This window comes from Onychomys torridus, chromosome 2, assembly GCF_903995425.1.
Source record: "Onychomys torridus chromosome 2, mOncTor1.1, whole genome shotgun sequence".
In the NCBI taxonomy this organism is placed as follows: Eukaryota; Metazoa; Chordata; class Mammalia; order Rodentia; family Cricetidae; genus Onychomys; species Onychomys torridus.
Window position 1 is genome coordinate 142,119,742 of NC_050444.1, and position 13,568 is coordinate 142,133,309.

Consider the following 13,568-nt stretch of genomic DNA (forward strand, 5'->3'; position numbering starts at 1 on the left):
TTGTCTCCTAATCCCACCTATACTTCCTGCCTGGCTACTGGCCAATCAGCGTTTTATTAAACCAGTGTACAAAAGCATTATTCCACAGCATCAGAGAACACCCTTTCCTGTTGTGCAAGCCATATCCTTTTATTATCATTTCATTAGCAGATGCCAATTGGACAGATTTGTGAGGTGCACAATATGACATGTCGATACATATGCACAATCATAGTGATCAGTGGGAACAATTAGCACATTTGTCACCTCCCAAGTTTATTTCTCTGTGTTGGAGACTGTTGGAATCCATTCTTCTACCACTTTGGGAATGTATGGTCAGTGTGTTAGGAACTACAGCTGCCCATCTGTGCTGTAAAACCTGAGAACTTGGTCCTTCCTGATTCTGTGCCCAGTAACCAACCTCCTTCTACCCCCTGTGCCTTCAACTGGTCCCAAGCTCTGGTGACCCCATCATACTCTCCACTTCAGAGCCCCGGCTGTCTTTCTGTGCCTGACTTGTTATATCCTCCGTTTCCGTCTACATTGCTGCACTTGACAGGGATCTCACTTTTTTTTAAGCCATATTTTCTGGGCATGGTCAGATCAAAGGCCAGGCTTTTTGATGAAAATATTCCTGGGATACAATTAGATGGAGAAAATAGACTTTCTCTGAACTCTCATTGTGGGGACCACGGATCTGTTTGGTACGCTGAAACCTTGATGTGGGCTGTGAAGGGCAGTCCAGTGAACTGCCGTGCTTTCCAGCCCTGGAGGCTGCAGGGATGCCTGCAGATCCTGGGAGTTCCTCCTCACGCCTGGATGCCAGACAAGTATTAAACAAAGACTAGCAATTTCAGGGAGCCAGGAATATAGCTCAGTCAGCACAGTACCTGCCACACAAACACAGGGACCCTGGTCCCCTCCAGGACCCCTGGAAAGAAGCCGAGTGTGATGGCATGCACTAGTAATCCCACCCCACCAGCCTAGCCTAATCAGTTAGTGAGCTCCAGGTCCCAGAGAGACTTTGCCTCAAAGATAGATAGATAGATAGATAGATAGATAGATAGATAGATAGATTAGCTAATTAATTAAAAAATAAAGTGGACAGCATCCTGAATGAGATCTGAGTTGACCTCAACCTTCTATACACACCTGTGTGCACACACATCCCTGCACCTGCACACACTGAAACACACACACACACACACACACACACACACACACACACACAAGAATATTGGTTAGCAGAAATGTCACATCACCAAGTTCTGCCTGAAGAACTATTTGTCCATATCTTCTAATAGGTCTCCTTATTGCAAGACCAGTCATACTATGTGGACCCAGGGGTAGTTCTGGAGAAGCAGTGGGTATGCGAAGAACTGACCAGAGAGAGCTGAGGGGAGCCCTGCCTTGTCCCCTCAAAGTCCATTTCCTCTGATCTCACCCACACTCTCCTCTCCCAGATGCCCACAGTTGGAGAAAAGATGGCCTTGTGACCCCATGACCTGTTACTGCCCTGTTACTAGCTAGTAATAGGGTTATTTGACAGAGCACTAACTGTTTGGGCCTCAGTTTAAAAGAAACCTCAGGATAACCCATTGGGGAGTTCCAGGCTGAGTTCCTGGTGGGGGCTGCTCCTGTCAAGGGAAAATGGCATTTTCCTACCATCACTGCTAAATTTGGAGCTAAGAGCTCTTAAGGAGTTCCCTTTGCCTTACTGCTCAGAGACTAATGTGTTTGGAAGTAATGAGTCAGTTGTAATTACAGTACATATGCCATGTAGAAAAGAAATTCATTACACAGTACAGCAATTAGTACTTAATAATTAAGATACCACAGACGCGTGTGACTTACCCTGTGTCTGTCTGCAGTGACTAAGCGTATTTTATATCAGGATTCTCCTTCCTGGGTGAAGGAGGTACGTAGATTTGAGATATGCCTGACAGAGGAGGCATAGCAGGAGAGCACACACATTTAATAAAACACCATTTCTACCTGTGCGGAGCCATAACCTGCAGGCAGGAAGTCAGAGGTCTCTCTGTGAGAGCCTGTGAGGACGGGCCTGCTTCCCAATCTGCTCATCCCTATCTATTTGGGAAGCCCAGCCAGAGACCCTTGGGCAAATGAAGGGGAAGGGGGTGAGGCTTCTGGATCATCCTCCTCTCACACCTCACAGAACTAACCAGGGTTAGTTATTTTCCTTGTTGCTATGATAAAATGCCTGACTAAACCTATTTAAGGAGGAAGTGGTTTATCTGGGCGTATGATTTGGGGATAGAGTCTGTCACTATGATGGGAAAGTAACAGTGACAGGAGCCTGAGGTACCTGGTCACGTTGCCTTTGTAGTCAGGAAGCAGAGACAGAGAGAGAGATGAACGCTGGTGCTCAGCTCACTTTCTCCTTTTCGTTGAGTCCAGGACCAGCCCACGGGATGGCGCTGCCCACATCTGGGGCAGACTTCCCACCTCCATCAATGCAATGTAGACACTCTCTCCCAGCTGTGCCCAGAGAGTTGTCCCTAGGTTAGTCCTAGACCTTGTCAAGTTGTCGGTGATAGCTGCCACACACGGTCCCCAGCAGGAGCTGTGGCATGGGTCCCCTCCATCTGGGACTTCTGTCGGCTTCCTTCTCTGTGTGACCCCAGCACTTGAACAGCAGCTGGCACTTAGTGGACTCCTGAGAACTCTTTCCCAGATAAATGAATGGAATATGTTAAGCCATATGTTGGGGGGCCAGGGAATGAGCCCTGTAGGGAGATGTATATCCCAGATCCCCAGGCATCCCTGATACAACAGAACAACAGAGAACAGCCATTTATTGGGCACTGGGTGCCCTGCTCTGCACTGGGCTGCTTTACTCATGCCCCACCCCCACCCCTCTTTAATCATGCGAGCACCTATGAGGGAGGTATTGCAGAGAGAAAACTAGAACTCAGCCAGCTTCTGGTGACTTGCCAGGGTGTCACACACTTAGGAAACCAGTCCCACTGGGTCCTGCTTTACAAGGTTGCCTGTGGTCACAAGGGCTTTGAAAGCAACCCGGGCTGTGCTCAGGCAGCCAAGGAGACCCTGTGGTTTACAGAACAGGTTGTTGTTGGTGGTGTCTTCAATGACTCTGTTTTGATTTGTTTTGTGTGTGCTTGTTCTGGCTTTACTTAACTGTGTCAGCCACCCGGGCCTTCCTAAATAGCAAAGAACTCGGCCATGGCATGAAATGGGGGGAGAGCTGCTATGGGACAGCCTGCCCATCCCAGAAGTGGGACTCTGACACTCCTCTGCTCAGCCTCTTCTCACTCCTCAGCTCCCTACTGCAGCCTTCCTAAGGCTCCACTCCACGGCTTCATCCTGGGCCAGACAACCACCCAGCCAGGCGGCTCCATCCACTTTGGCTGCAACACAGGCTACCGTTTGGTGGGACACAGCATGGCCATCTGTACCCGGCACCCTCAAGGCTACCACCTGTGGAGTGAGGCCATTCCTCTCTGTCAAGGTGAGCAGCAGGGGCTAAAGCAGCAGCCAGGTGGCTCAGCTCCAAGTCACCTTGGGCTGGTCTCAGGAGCCATCGGGCCACACGTGAGTCTCCCAGATCTTGGGGATGAAGTCTTTCCTTCAGCAAACATTTACTACCAGTCTTTGCATCTCCAGCTGTGGGAATGACAGGTGCACAGTGTTTCCAGCACCCCAGGAGAGGTGGTGATGTAAGACATTAAGTGACAGGAAGAAGAAGTGATGGATGGGGGCGGGGTGTCAGGAACACTTCCCCACCCCCCCACCCCCGGTAAGAAGGGACCTGCCTCCTCCTAGCAGTTAAGGACTCCCAAAGGCAGGGAGACATGGGGTCTGGCTCCTAAACCCAATGAGTCAAGCAAGCCCCTGAGACCTGAATTGATAGGGGCTTTTCCCATATATAAGAACATACGTTCTTGTCATGATGCAATATCTTGCTCTGTATAATCCATAAACACTAATAAAAAATAAAGTCATAGGGGCTGGAGTGATGGCCCAGTTAGCAAAGTTTGCCTTGTGAGCATGGCACCTGAGTTTGATCTTGCAGAGACCGTATATAGAAGCCGGGGGTAGTGGCATGTTCTTGTGATCCCATTGCCTAAGTGGTAGAGACAGGGGGATCTCTGAGGCTTCAACCTGGCCTGCTTGGTGAGCCCTAGGCATAAGATGAGATGTTACCTCAAAAACCTAGAATGGTACCTATGGAACAATAGTTAAGGCTGTCCTCTGGTTTCCACATGCCTCCACACACAAGGTGCATCTGAACACACATACACATATACACACAAAAAGTAACATACTTCCAGACTAGAAATCTGAAAAAGTAAGAATAGCAAATAGCACAAAGGAAAAGGGTGAAAATGAACTATAATTCTGCCCTGAGATCACTACTATTAATAATTTAGTGTATCTCTTTTGGTCTTCTAAATACCAATTAACATCTTTCATACAATCGCCATTACTTCCTTGTTATTGTTGTTGATGGCTGCATAGCATTATGGGAAAACGGACACTTAGGTCACATCCTACTGTGGGTCATTTGAGCTTCTGTGCATGTTGTTACCATATAGTTGTAATTCTGTCTCTATGAGCATTCCCCTTTATCTCCTCAAATGGAATTCCCAGCAAGGAGGTTGTTGGACCATGGCACACACAGGATTTGCAGCTGTTGAAGCCTTGTGCCCTGCTTAGATTCTTTCCTCAGGAACGCTTCTCCCAGCAACAGTGAAAGGGCTTTTCTCTGAACCTCGACATCATGTGCACACTGAAAAAAGAAGGAAAGGATTGCCCACTGTAGACGGAGGAGGCTCTGCTGTTTGATTTTCTATTTCTTGGTTCCCAGTGTGTTGACATCTTTAATGACATCTGTCACCTCTGACCCTCACAACCTCCTAACCCATACGGGTCTGCTTTGGAAAAGACCAAAAATGTGGTATTGATATTCTACAGAGGGACTGGCTGTCACACATGGCAGATATCATTGGCTTCAGTCTCTCTGTCTCTAGCCACATCAGCCTGGACAACTCTACTCCAGAATCCATTTGGAAACTTCCAAGTGTCTGGTCTGTTAGGTCCCAACCCCCTCTCTCTACCCTAAGCTTTCTTCAGGCCCTTTCTCTCAGCTGCTGTATTCTCTGGAACCTATCTTCCACAACTAAGAAATAAATGCCTCCACTTACTACCCAGCAGGCCCACCTCACTTCCTCCTCTGTGGCAATGAGGGTTCTCCTGAGAGCATACCCGTAGTCCCATCAAGGCTGGGCAAGGCATCCCTGCATGGGGAATAGGCTCCAAAAAGCCAGCTCACACACCAGGGATAGGTCCTGATCCCACTGCTGGGGGTCCACAAACCGACCAAGCTACACAACTGTCATCCACATGCAGTGGGCCTAGTCGTTCCCATGCAGGTTCCCCAGCTGTCAGTACAGAGTCCGTGAGTTCCCACTAGCTCAAACCAGCTGTCTCTGGGCTTCCCCATCATGATCTTGACCCCCTCCATACCATCCCCCCCCACACCGCAACTTATATAATCCCTCCTCCCTCTTGTCAACTGGACTCCCAGAGCTCAGCCCAGTGCTTGGCTGTGGCTCCCTGTATCTGCTTCCATCAGTTAATGCATGAAGATTCTATGATGACAGTTAGGGTAGTCAACAATCTGATTATGGGAGGCCAGTTCAGGCATCCTCTCCACTATTGCTGGGAATGTTAGCTGGGGTCATCCTTGTGGATTCCTGGGGGTGTCTCTGGCACCAGATTTCTCCCTAACCCCAAAATGGCCCTCTCTATCAAGATATCTCTGTCATTACTCTCCCCCTCTGTCCTGCCCTAAGTTGACCATCCTGATCACTCACATTCCCCTCTACCCATCCTCTCCCCTTGGCCCCACCCCCACCCTCAGTTTACCCAGGAGATCTCATCTATTTCCCCTTCCTGGGGAAATCCATACATCCCTCTTGGGGTTCTCTTTGTTACCTAGCTTCTCTGGGGCTGTGGACTGTAGCCTGGTTATTCTTTGCTTTACATCTAGTATTCACTTATGAGTGAATACATACCATGTTCGTCTTTCTGGGTCTGGGTTACCTCACTCAAGATGATTTTTTCTAGTTCCATCCATTTGCCTGTAAATTTTATGATGTCATTGGTTTTTTGTTTGTTTGTTTGTTTTGTTTTTTATCACTGAGTAATACTTCATTGTGTAAATGTACCACAATGTCTTTATCCATTCTTTGCATGTGCTATGAACATAGTTGAGCAAGTGTCCTTGTGGTATGATTGGGCACTCCTTGGGTATATGCCCAAGATTGGTATAGCTGGGTCTTGAGGTAGAATAATTCCCAATTTTCTGAGAGACTGCCATATTGATTTCCTAATGGCTGTACAAGTTTGCACTCCCACCAGCAGTGGAGGAGAGTTCCCTTACTCCACATCCTCTCCAACATAGGTTGTCCTTAGCATTTTTTATCTTAGCCATTCTGACAGGTGTAAGATGATATCTCAGCACATTTTGATTTGCATTTCTCTGATAACTAAGGATGTTGAAGAATTCTTTAAGTGTTTCTCGGCCATTTGAGATTCTTCTGTTGAGAATTCTCTGCTTAAATCTGTACCTCATTTTTAAATTGGATTATTTGGTATTTTGATGTCTGATTTCTTGAGTTCTTTATATATTTTGGAGATCAGCACTCTGTCAGATGTGGAATTGTTGAAGATCTTTTTCCATTCTGTAGGCTGTTTTGTCTTATCGACAGTGCCCTTTGCCTTACAGAAGCTTTTCAGTTTCAGGAGGTCCCATTTACTAATTGTTGCTCTCAGTGTCTGTGCACTGGTGTTCTATTCAGGAAGTTGTCTCCTATGCCAGTGTTTTCAAGGCTACTTCCCACTTTCTCTTCTGTCAGGTTCAGTGTAACTGGATTTATGTTGAGGTCTTTGATCCACCTGAACTTGAGTTTTGTGCAGGGCGATAGATGTGGATCTATTTGCAATCTTCTACATGCAGACATCCAGTTATGCCAGCACCATTTGTTGAAGATGCTTTCTTTTGTCCATTGTATAATGTTTGCTTCTTTGTCAAAATCAGGTGTTCATAAGTATGTGGATTTAAATCAGGGTCTTCGACTCAATCCCATTGATCCACTGGTCTGTTTTTATGCCAATACCATGCTGGTTTTATTACTTTAGCTCTATAGTGGAGCTAGAAGTAGTCAGGAATGGTGATGCCTCTGGAAGTTCCTTTATTATACAGGGTTGTTTTAGCCATCCTGGGTTTTTTGTTTTTCCATATGGTGTCATTAGTTTTGCCCTGATCTATGCTCAATGGGGTGAATAAATTAAACTTCATGTTATAAATAATTTCATTCACAAGTCTGAAGGCATTGTTCAGTTTTCTTTGGATACCTAGCACAGGTGAGGGGAAGGGTCCACCTGATCCCCTCCTTCACCCGGTTCCCCTCTGCCTCCCAATGGTCTCTTTTGTGTCCCTTTGTCTCTCTTCAGCCTGAAGACTTGTGTCTTTCTTCCGCTCCCGGAAATGTTCACTTAGTAATTCTGTTAACTCACCCTCTTTCTCCTTTCTTCCTGGAGCTCTAAACAGTTGGACATTGGACCCCTTGGACTGATCCTTCCCATTTTCAGTCCTTTTCTCTGGTTTTCAGGCTGTCTTTGGGGTCTTTAGTCTGGAAAATTTTTGTTTTTAATATCCAGTCCCTTTACTTGATTGTATTTTGACAGTTTGAAGAGGTCCATCCTTTGCTGTTTTTCTTCGAAGCACTCCCTTCTTATCTCATGAATGCCGTGTGTCACTTAACTCAGGAGAGTGCTGGCTGCCTAGTCCAGCAATCCTGTATCTCCCGTTTCCTGAACTAGCTCTGTCTCCTGAGGCGGCTTGTCCCTGCCCCACCCTCCAGGTGTTTAGTCTTACTGTTATCACATTGACACTACTGGGGAGCAGGTGGTTGAGTTCCATTATTTTCTGTTACTCTCTTTGCCCATGAGGTTTCTCCTGTGAGTAAAATCTGGATTTGGGTGTACAGCAGGGATGAGCAGACAGCTTTCACATGGAGACACCCTAAATCCATGCAGCAGCTGAACCTGACAACCTAAGTTTGACCCACATGGTAAAAGAGAACCACCTCCTGCAAGTTTTCCTTTGCCTTCCCCATGTGCGCGTGTACGCGCACACACACACACACACACACACACACACACACACACACGTTAATTAAATAAAATGTAATAAAATTTTTATTAAAAAGAGCATCTCTTGGAATGCTAACCCATACCTTGGCACTCCTGACTCTTTCAGGGGACTCTGTCCCCACACCTTGAGGAAGAGGGGCACCTGGTTCTTTTCCACAACCAGAGGTTTGAATGCCTTTACACTGCACCTGTGGGGCTGAATGGAAGGAAGTCTTCCCCGTGGCTCCTTCCTGCAGGGTTTGAGCTGCAGCCTTTTCCCTGTATTTAATCTGTGAGCACAGTTGTCCCTCCATCCCATCCTCCGATTTGTCCTTTCTGATGATGGTCCTCCCGCTGTCTTTCTCGGTAGGGCCTTTTTTGTTTGTTGGTCTTTACTCAGATTTTTGAGACATAATGGGAAAAATGAAAGTGTAGTCTCAGGATATCTCAGGTCAGAAATGCTCACGACACCCTTTCTCCTCTGCCAGCTCTCTCCTGTGGTCTCCCCGATGCTCCCAAAAATGGAATTGTGTTTGGCAAGGAGTACACGGTGGGGACTAAGGCTGTGTACAGCTGCAATGAAGGCTACCACCTCCAGACAGGTTCTGAAGCCAGCGCAGAGTGTCTGGACAGCGGCCTGTGGAGCAACAGCAACGTCCCCCCACAGTGTGTCCGTGAGTCCAGGGCCAGTGGTGTCAGGAGGCAGGAGGAGTTGGGCACGCAGCTGAGGAGACTCCTGGAAGGAGTGGGCTTTGAGTTCAGTAGAGAGCTGAGAACCTGGGGGGGGGGGGGGTTAGTGGGGGCGGTGTTAGAGGACTCAGGGAGGATGAAGGTGGATGTCTACTAACTGTGGTCCCCATTGTGAGTTACTCTCAGAACACTGAAGGACCATCATGCTCTGGGGTGTTTTCATAAACCACCATAGCACTTAGAATGACCAGAAAGCCGCATGAATGTCCCTTGATCACAGAACTCTAAAGTGACCATTTGGTGATCAAAAGACAAATAGAGAACCTAATGGACCATATTCAGTCCAATGATACAGGTTTTGATTTTGTTTGCTTCATTGAAAATGTACACACACACACACACACATACACCTTCAAGTTTTATAATCAAGAAAATGTTTTAAAATATCTGTATTTCTGTCTTTTCTGAAAAAAAAATATAGAGATCTCCAGCTAAGGATGCACCTCAGTGAGCAGAGAGCTTACACAGCATAAACTGAGGGTGGTAGTTCCTGGCTATAATCCCAGAACCCCACAAATGAAGGCAAGACGATCAGAATTTCAAAGCCACTCTTAGCCTGGGCTATTTGAGAGGCATCTGAAAGAGAAGAGTGGGGACAGATCTGAAGTCTGACCAAATGGAATGTGCAGTCCACAGCCAGTAGCTGACACAGGCAAAACAGCATCTCATTACTATTTTACAGACCTGTGCTTACTATCTTACAGAATGTGCTGCATCCTCCTCCCCAACCCTCTCCATTCACTCATAAACAGAATGTTCCTGGATTCATCATCCCCATGTTGGGTTCCCCCAGTCCCTCGTTCTAGACTCTTGAGCCATCATCCATCGTCAATTAGCTGATTCTCGTCCCTGCTCCTTGTCTCTAGCTGTGACCTGCCCCGATATCAGCAGCATCAGCGTGGAGCACGGCCGGTGGAGGCTCATCTTTGAGACCCAGTACCAGTTCCAGGCCCAGCTGATGCTCATCTGTGACCCTGGCTACTACTACACTGGCCAGAGGGTCATCCGCTGCCAGGCCAATGGGAGATGGAGCCTGGGAGAGTCTATGCCCACCTGCCAAAGTAAGCCCAAGAAGGACAGAATGGGCCCAATTGCGTGGTACTTCCTACCTGAACTGTCTCCTACATGGAGTAGATAGAGGGGTTACCCCCAGCAAGTGCAGCATACCTCTTTTTGGACGCCCACCTAGAATCCAGAGCTGGGAAAAGGCTTGTTTCTTAGCACTGTATCAACTTACTAAAAGCTCCTTTTTCATAAGCCTCCAGTGCAACCTGCACTGATTAATTCATTCATTAGGGCCCAACTATATGCCAGGTGCCAGAGAGGTACAAAGCTCAAAGCGTGTGGCCTGCCTGGGGAGACGGCTGTGTGGGTAAACGGCTTACCATGCATGTATGAGCACAGAGTTAAGTGGATTGTGGTAGTGAGTGCATCCCTGGTCCCAGCACTCCCATGGCAAGACCAGAGGCAGAGACAGAGGAATATCTGGAAGATCAGGAGCCAGCTAGCCTGGTGTTTGTGGCAGAAATGAGACCCTGTCACACTGGAAAGTGGGGAGAGACAGCTGAGGTTTCCCTCTGACCTCCACACATGCAGTGTCACATGTGTGTGCTCGCACATGCACGGGCACATACAACATAATTTAAAAAAAAACAGAGTGTGGCTTCGGCCTGCTAGAAGCTTAGTTACAGTCTACTAGAGAGACAAGGCAAAGAGGCAGTGATACATGTGTGATAAGACCTGCAGCTGGGTCTGTACAGGAGGGAAGAAGGTAGAGTGAAGGAACACCTAAGTCTGTCTGCCTCCTCTCCATTGCTAGTTGCTTTTCTTTGAACCTTTGAGTCTCAAAGACCAGTCCCTGAGGCCTAGGTGAATTAGTATGTGTTCTTGGGATCTCCTACAGGAGAGACAGGAAAGCCTGGGCCTATGCTGTAACATCATGTTAATTGGCAGAGTAGCAGTCATGAGTGTGGAACAGCCTCACTGCGGCACAGCCTTGGAGGCCAAACCTCACCTTGGACATCAGTCAGAGGCTGTTGGCATGCTCCCTTGAGAAGGACTGTGAGGCTACCACTGTCCTAACAGAAAGGGACGAGAGTGGTGTCACCGTCTGCCCTGAGCACACTACAGACACACCACATCTTCCTTCCCATGGCTCCATCTTACCCACCTGTGGAGGTTTTTAACAAGCATGCAAACCTGAGCCTTGTCTCCAGAACCTGGGTCACGCTGATGGACAAGCCAGTGTCACAGTACATTCTGGTCGAACTCCAGGAGAGGAAGGCGAGGCTCTTCTTGGCTTTGGTCATGATTTGCTTTCGTGTTATTCAGCACGTGTCTCGTGTCCCTAGCTTGGGACTGGTTTGTTGAGCATTTTGTGATCTTTTCAGTCATCTCCTGTGGAGAGCTTCCCACACCTCCAAGTGGGCACCGCATCGGAACCATGTCTGTCTATGGGGCAACTGCCATCTTCTCCTGCAATTCTGGATACACACTGGTGGGCTCCAGGGTGCGGGAGTGCATGGCCAATGGGCTCTGGAGTGGTTCTGAAGTCCGCTGCCTCGGTGAGTGGTCCCCCAGCCCCACCCTACTTGCCTACTCTCAAAAAGTTCTTACTCCAGCACCGGCTTTCAGGTATCCACTGTGACTAAAGCTGAGGACTAGCTTCTCTTGGGGAACTTGAAAGAATGAGACCAGACCCTGGGGGTCCACACTCTAATCAGAAGGTCAACCCACTCACCTAATTAGCCCCTAGGAAGACCAATGCAGCCTGGCCTCCACCCTATAGAGACACATTCTTATAATGCACCTAAAATATCCTTTATATTATATATTAGAGGGTTATTTGGAATGTATCCATATGTATATATGGATGCACATTATAACACACACATGCATATACACTAAGCGAACAACTAGCTTACAAAGGAGAAAATTTTCACTGCTTCCGGGGCTGATGTACTCCCTGACTGAACCTTATCTAAGTTCTTTCTTCTGTTACTATTTGCTGGGCTCTTTCAGCTCCCAAAAAGAGTTTCAGCCATATGAGCCTAGCAGGGCATATTGGGTAATCTGTCCCTGGCATACACACTAGTGACCTCCAGAGTACAGGAGGTCATGGCCAGTAACCACTGTCTTGGGCACTTATTTGGGATACAGTTATGAGCTACCGCCACACAGTCAAATGAGCCCAAGGGATGCTGGGAAACTACTGTGCCCACGCTTTATTCTAACTCACTGAGATGACACTCAGAAAGGATGACTTTGGCCAGGCATCAGGTCTTGCATGGTGGTCGTTAGCAGGATGAGCTGTGACAGCTTTAATTAGGCTATAATGCTCACCAGACAGTAGGTTCCCAGGGGACAGCCCTTGTGTTAGCTCTCTAGCACTATGACAAAATACCTGAGTTAATCAATTCATAGAAAGGAAAGATTAATCTTGGCTCACAGTTCTGGAATTCGGGGCTCATGATCACTCGGCCCCCACTGTCTTGGGACTACGGTGAAGCAGCACACCATGGCAGAATGGGGGCAGAGGAGTTTACGCTTCATGGGCGTGACCTAACTCCTCCTCACCTCCCAGAGACTGGGCACCAAGCTTCCAACACATGAAGCGTTGGGGGACCACAGCAACCCCAGAGAGTGGGGAGGGGGGAGTGCTGAGCTCCACCTGTGCACAAACGCCAAAATAACTCAGAGAGGCTGGTCATTTGGAGTGCAATTTTGGTGTTGGGGGTCACTAAGCCCACAATGCCCTTCCTGTCACATCTGGGGTTCCTGAAGTCACTCCAGGATCACTGTTCTCCAGGGGAGGTGGGGAGATGGAACACAGCTGAGGACTTGGTCCTTTCTCTCCCACCCCAACTAAGCTCTCCACCATTTTGTAGAAGTCCCTCTTTGATTGACTCTCTCCCCCCCATCCCACCAAAGCCGGGCACTGTGGGACCCCAGAGCCCATTGTCAATGGACACATCAACGGGGAAAACTTCAACTACCGAGGCAGCGTGGTGTACCAGTGCAGCGCCGGCTTCCGCCTCATCGGCATGTCTGTGCGCATCTGCCAGCAAGATCATCACTGGTCGGGCAAGACCCCTTTCTGTGTGCGTAAGTATGTCATCCACTCTCCCTAGCCATGGGCCTCAGCGTCAACTCGGACTTCCTCCCTTTACCTCTTAGCCAAAGGTTTTGTATATCCTTTTTGCCCCCAAAGATATGGTCACTCCATCTATTTCTTCAGGTCTCTGTCATTAACTACTTTTTTATTATTCCCTTATGATTTCTTCTGATTTCCTTTTTTTGTTCATTTTTCTAGTCTGTGTGCAAATTATATTACACACACACATAAACAGCAAGCAGATGACAAGCATATACAAATAATCCCACTCATCTTCATGTCTTCATTTTGTGTTACTTTTATGGTTATAAATATTTGGAGCTATAAAATTCCTTCTGATCAATTGTTTTAATTATATCTCATACATACTAATAATACATGCTTATTCTTAGCAGCTTTTTAATTTGTCATTAATTGCCCCCTACACCTGAAAGATTTTAATGGAATAAATTTTTTAAATTTCTAAGCCAAAGGGTCTTTTTGCTTTTATTTTATATTCACTATAAACAATCATTTCGTTTCTTGAAATTTATTAATACTTTTC

At 47.4% G+C, this 13,568-nt stretch overlaps 1 protein-coding gene across 3 annotated transcripts in view; it reads left to right on the forward strand.

The window, feature by feature from the left end:
* Window positions 1-13,568, forward strand: part of Csmd2 (CUB and Sushi multiple domains 2) — a 572,883-nt gene that overhangs the window by 514,308 nt on the left and 45,007 nt on the right. For all 3 annotated transcript variants that reach the window (XM_036179375.1, XM_036179376.1, XM_036179377.1), the window contains 5 exons: window positions 3,281-3,469; window positions 8,649-8,834; window positions 9,777-9,971; window positions 11,301-11,474; window positions 12,841-13,014. In XM_036179375.1, the coding sequence (XP_036035268.1) occupies window positions 3,281-3,469; window positions 8,649-8,834; window positions 9,777-9,971; window positions 11,301-11,474; window positions 12,841-13,014 (918 nt within the window). The remainder of the gene's footprint in view (window positions 1-3,280; window positions 3,470-8,648; window positions 8,835-9,776; window positions 9,972-11,300; window positions 11,475-12,840; window positions 13,015-13,568) is intronic.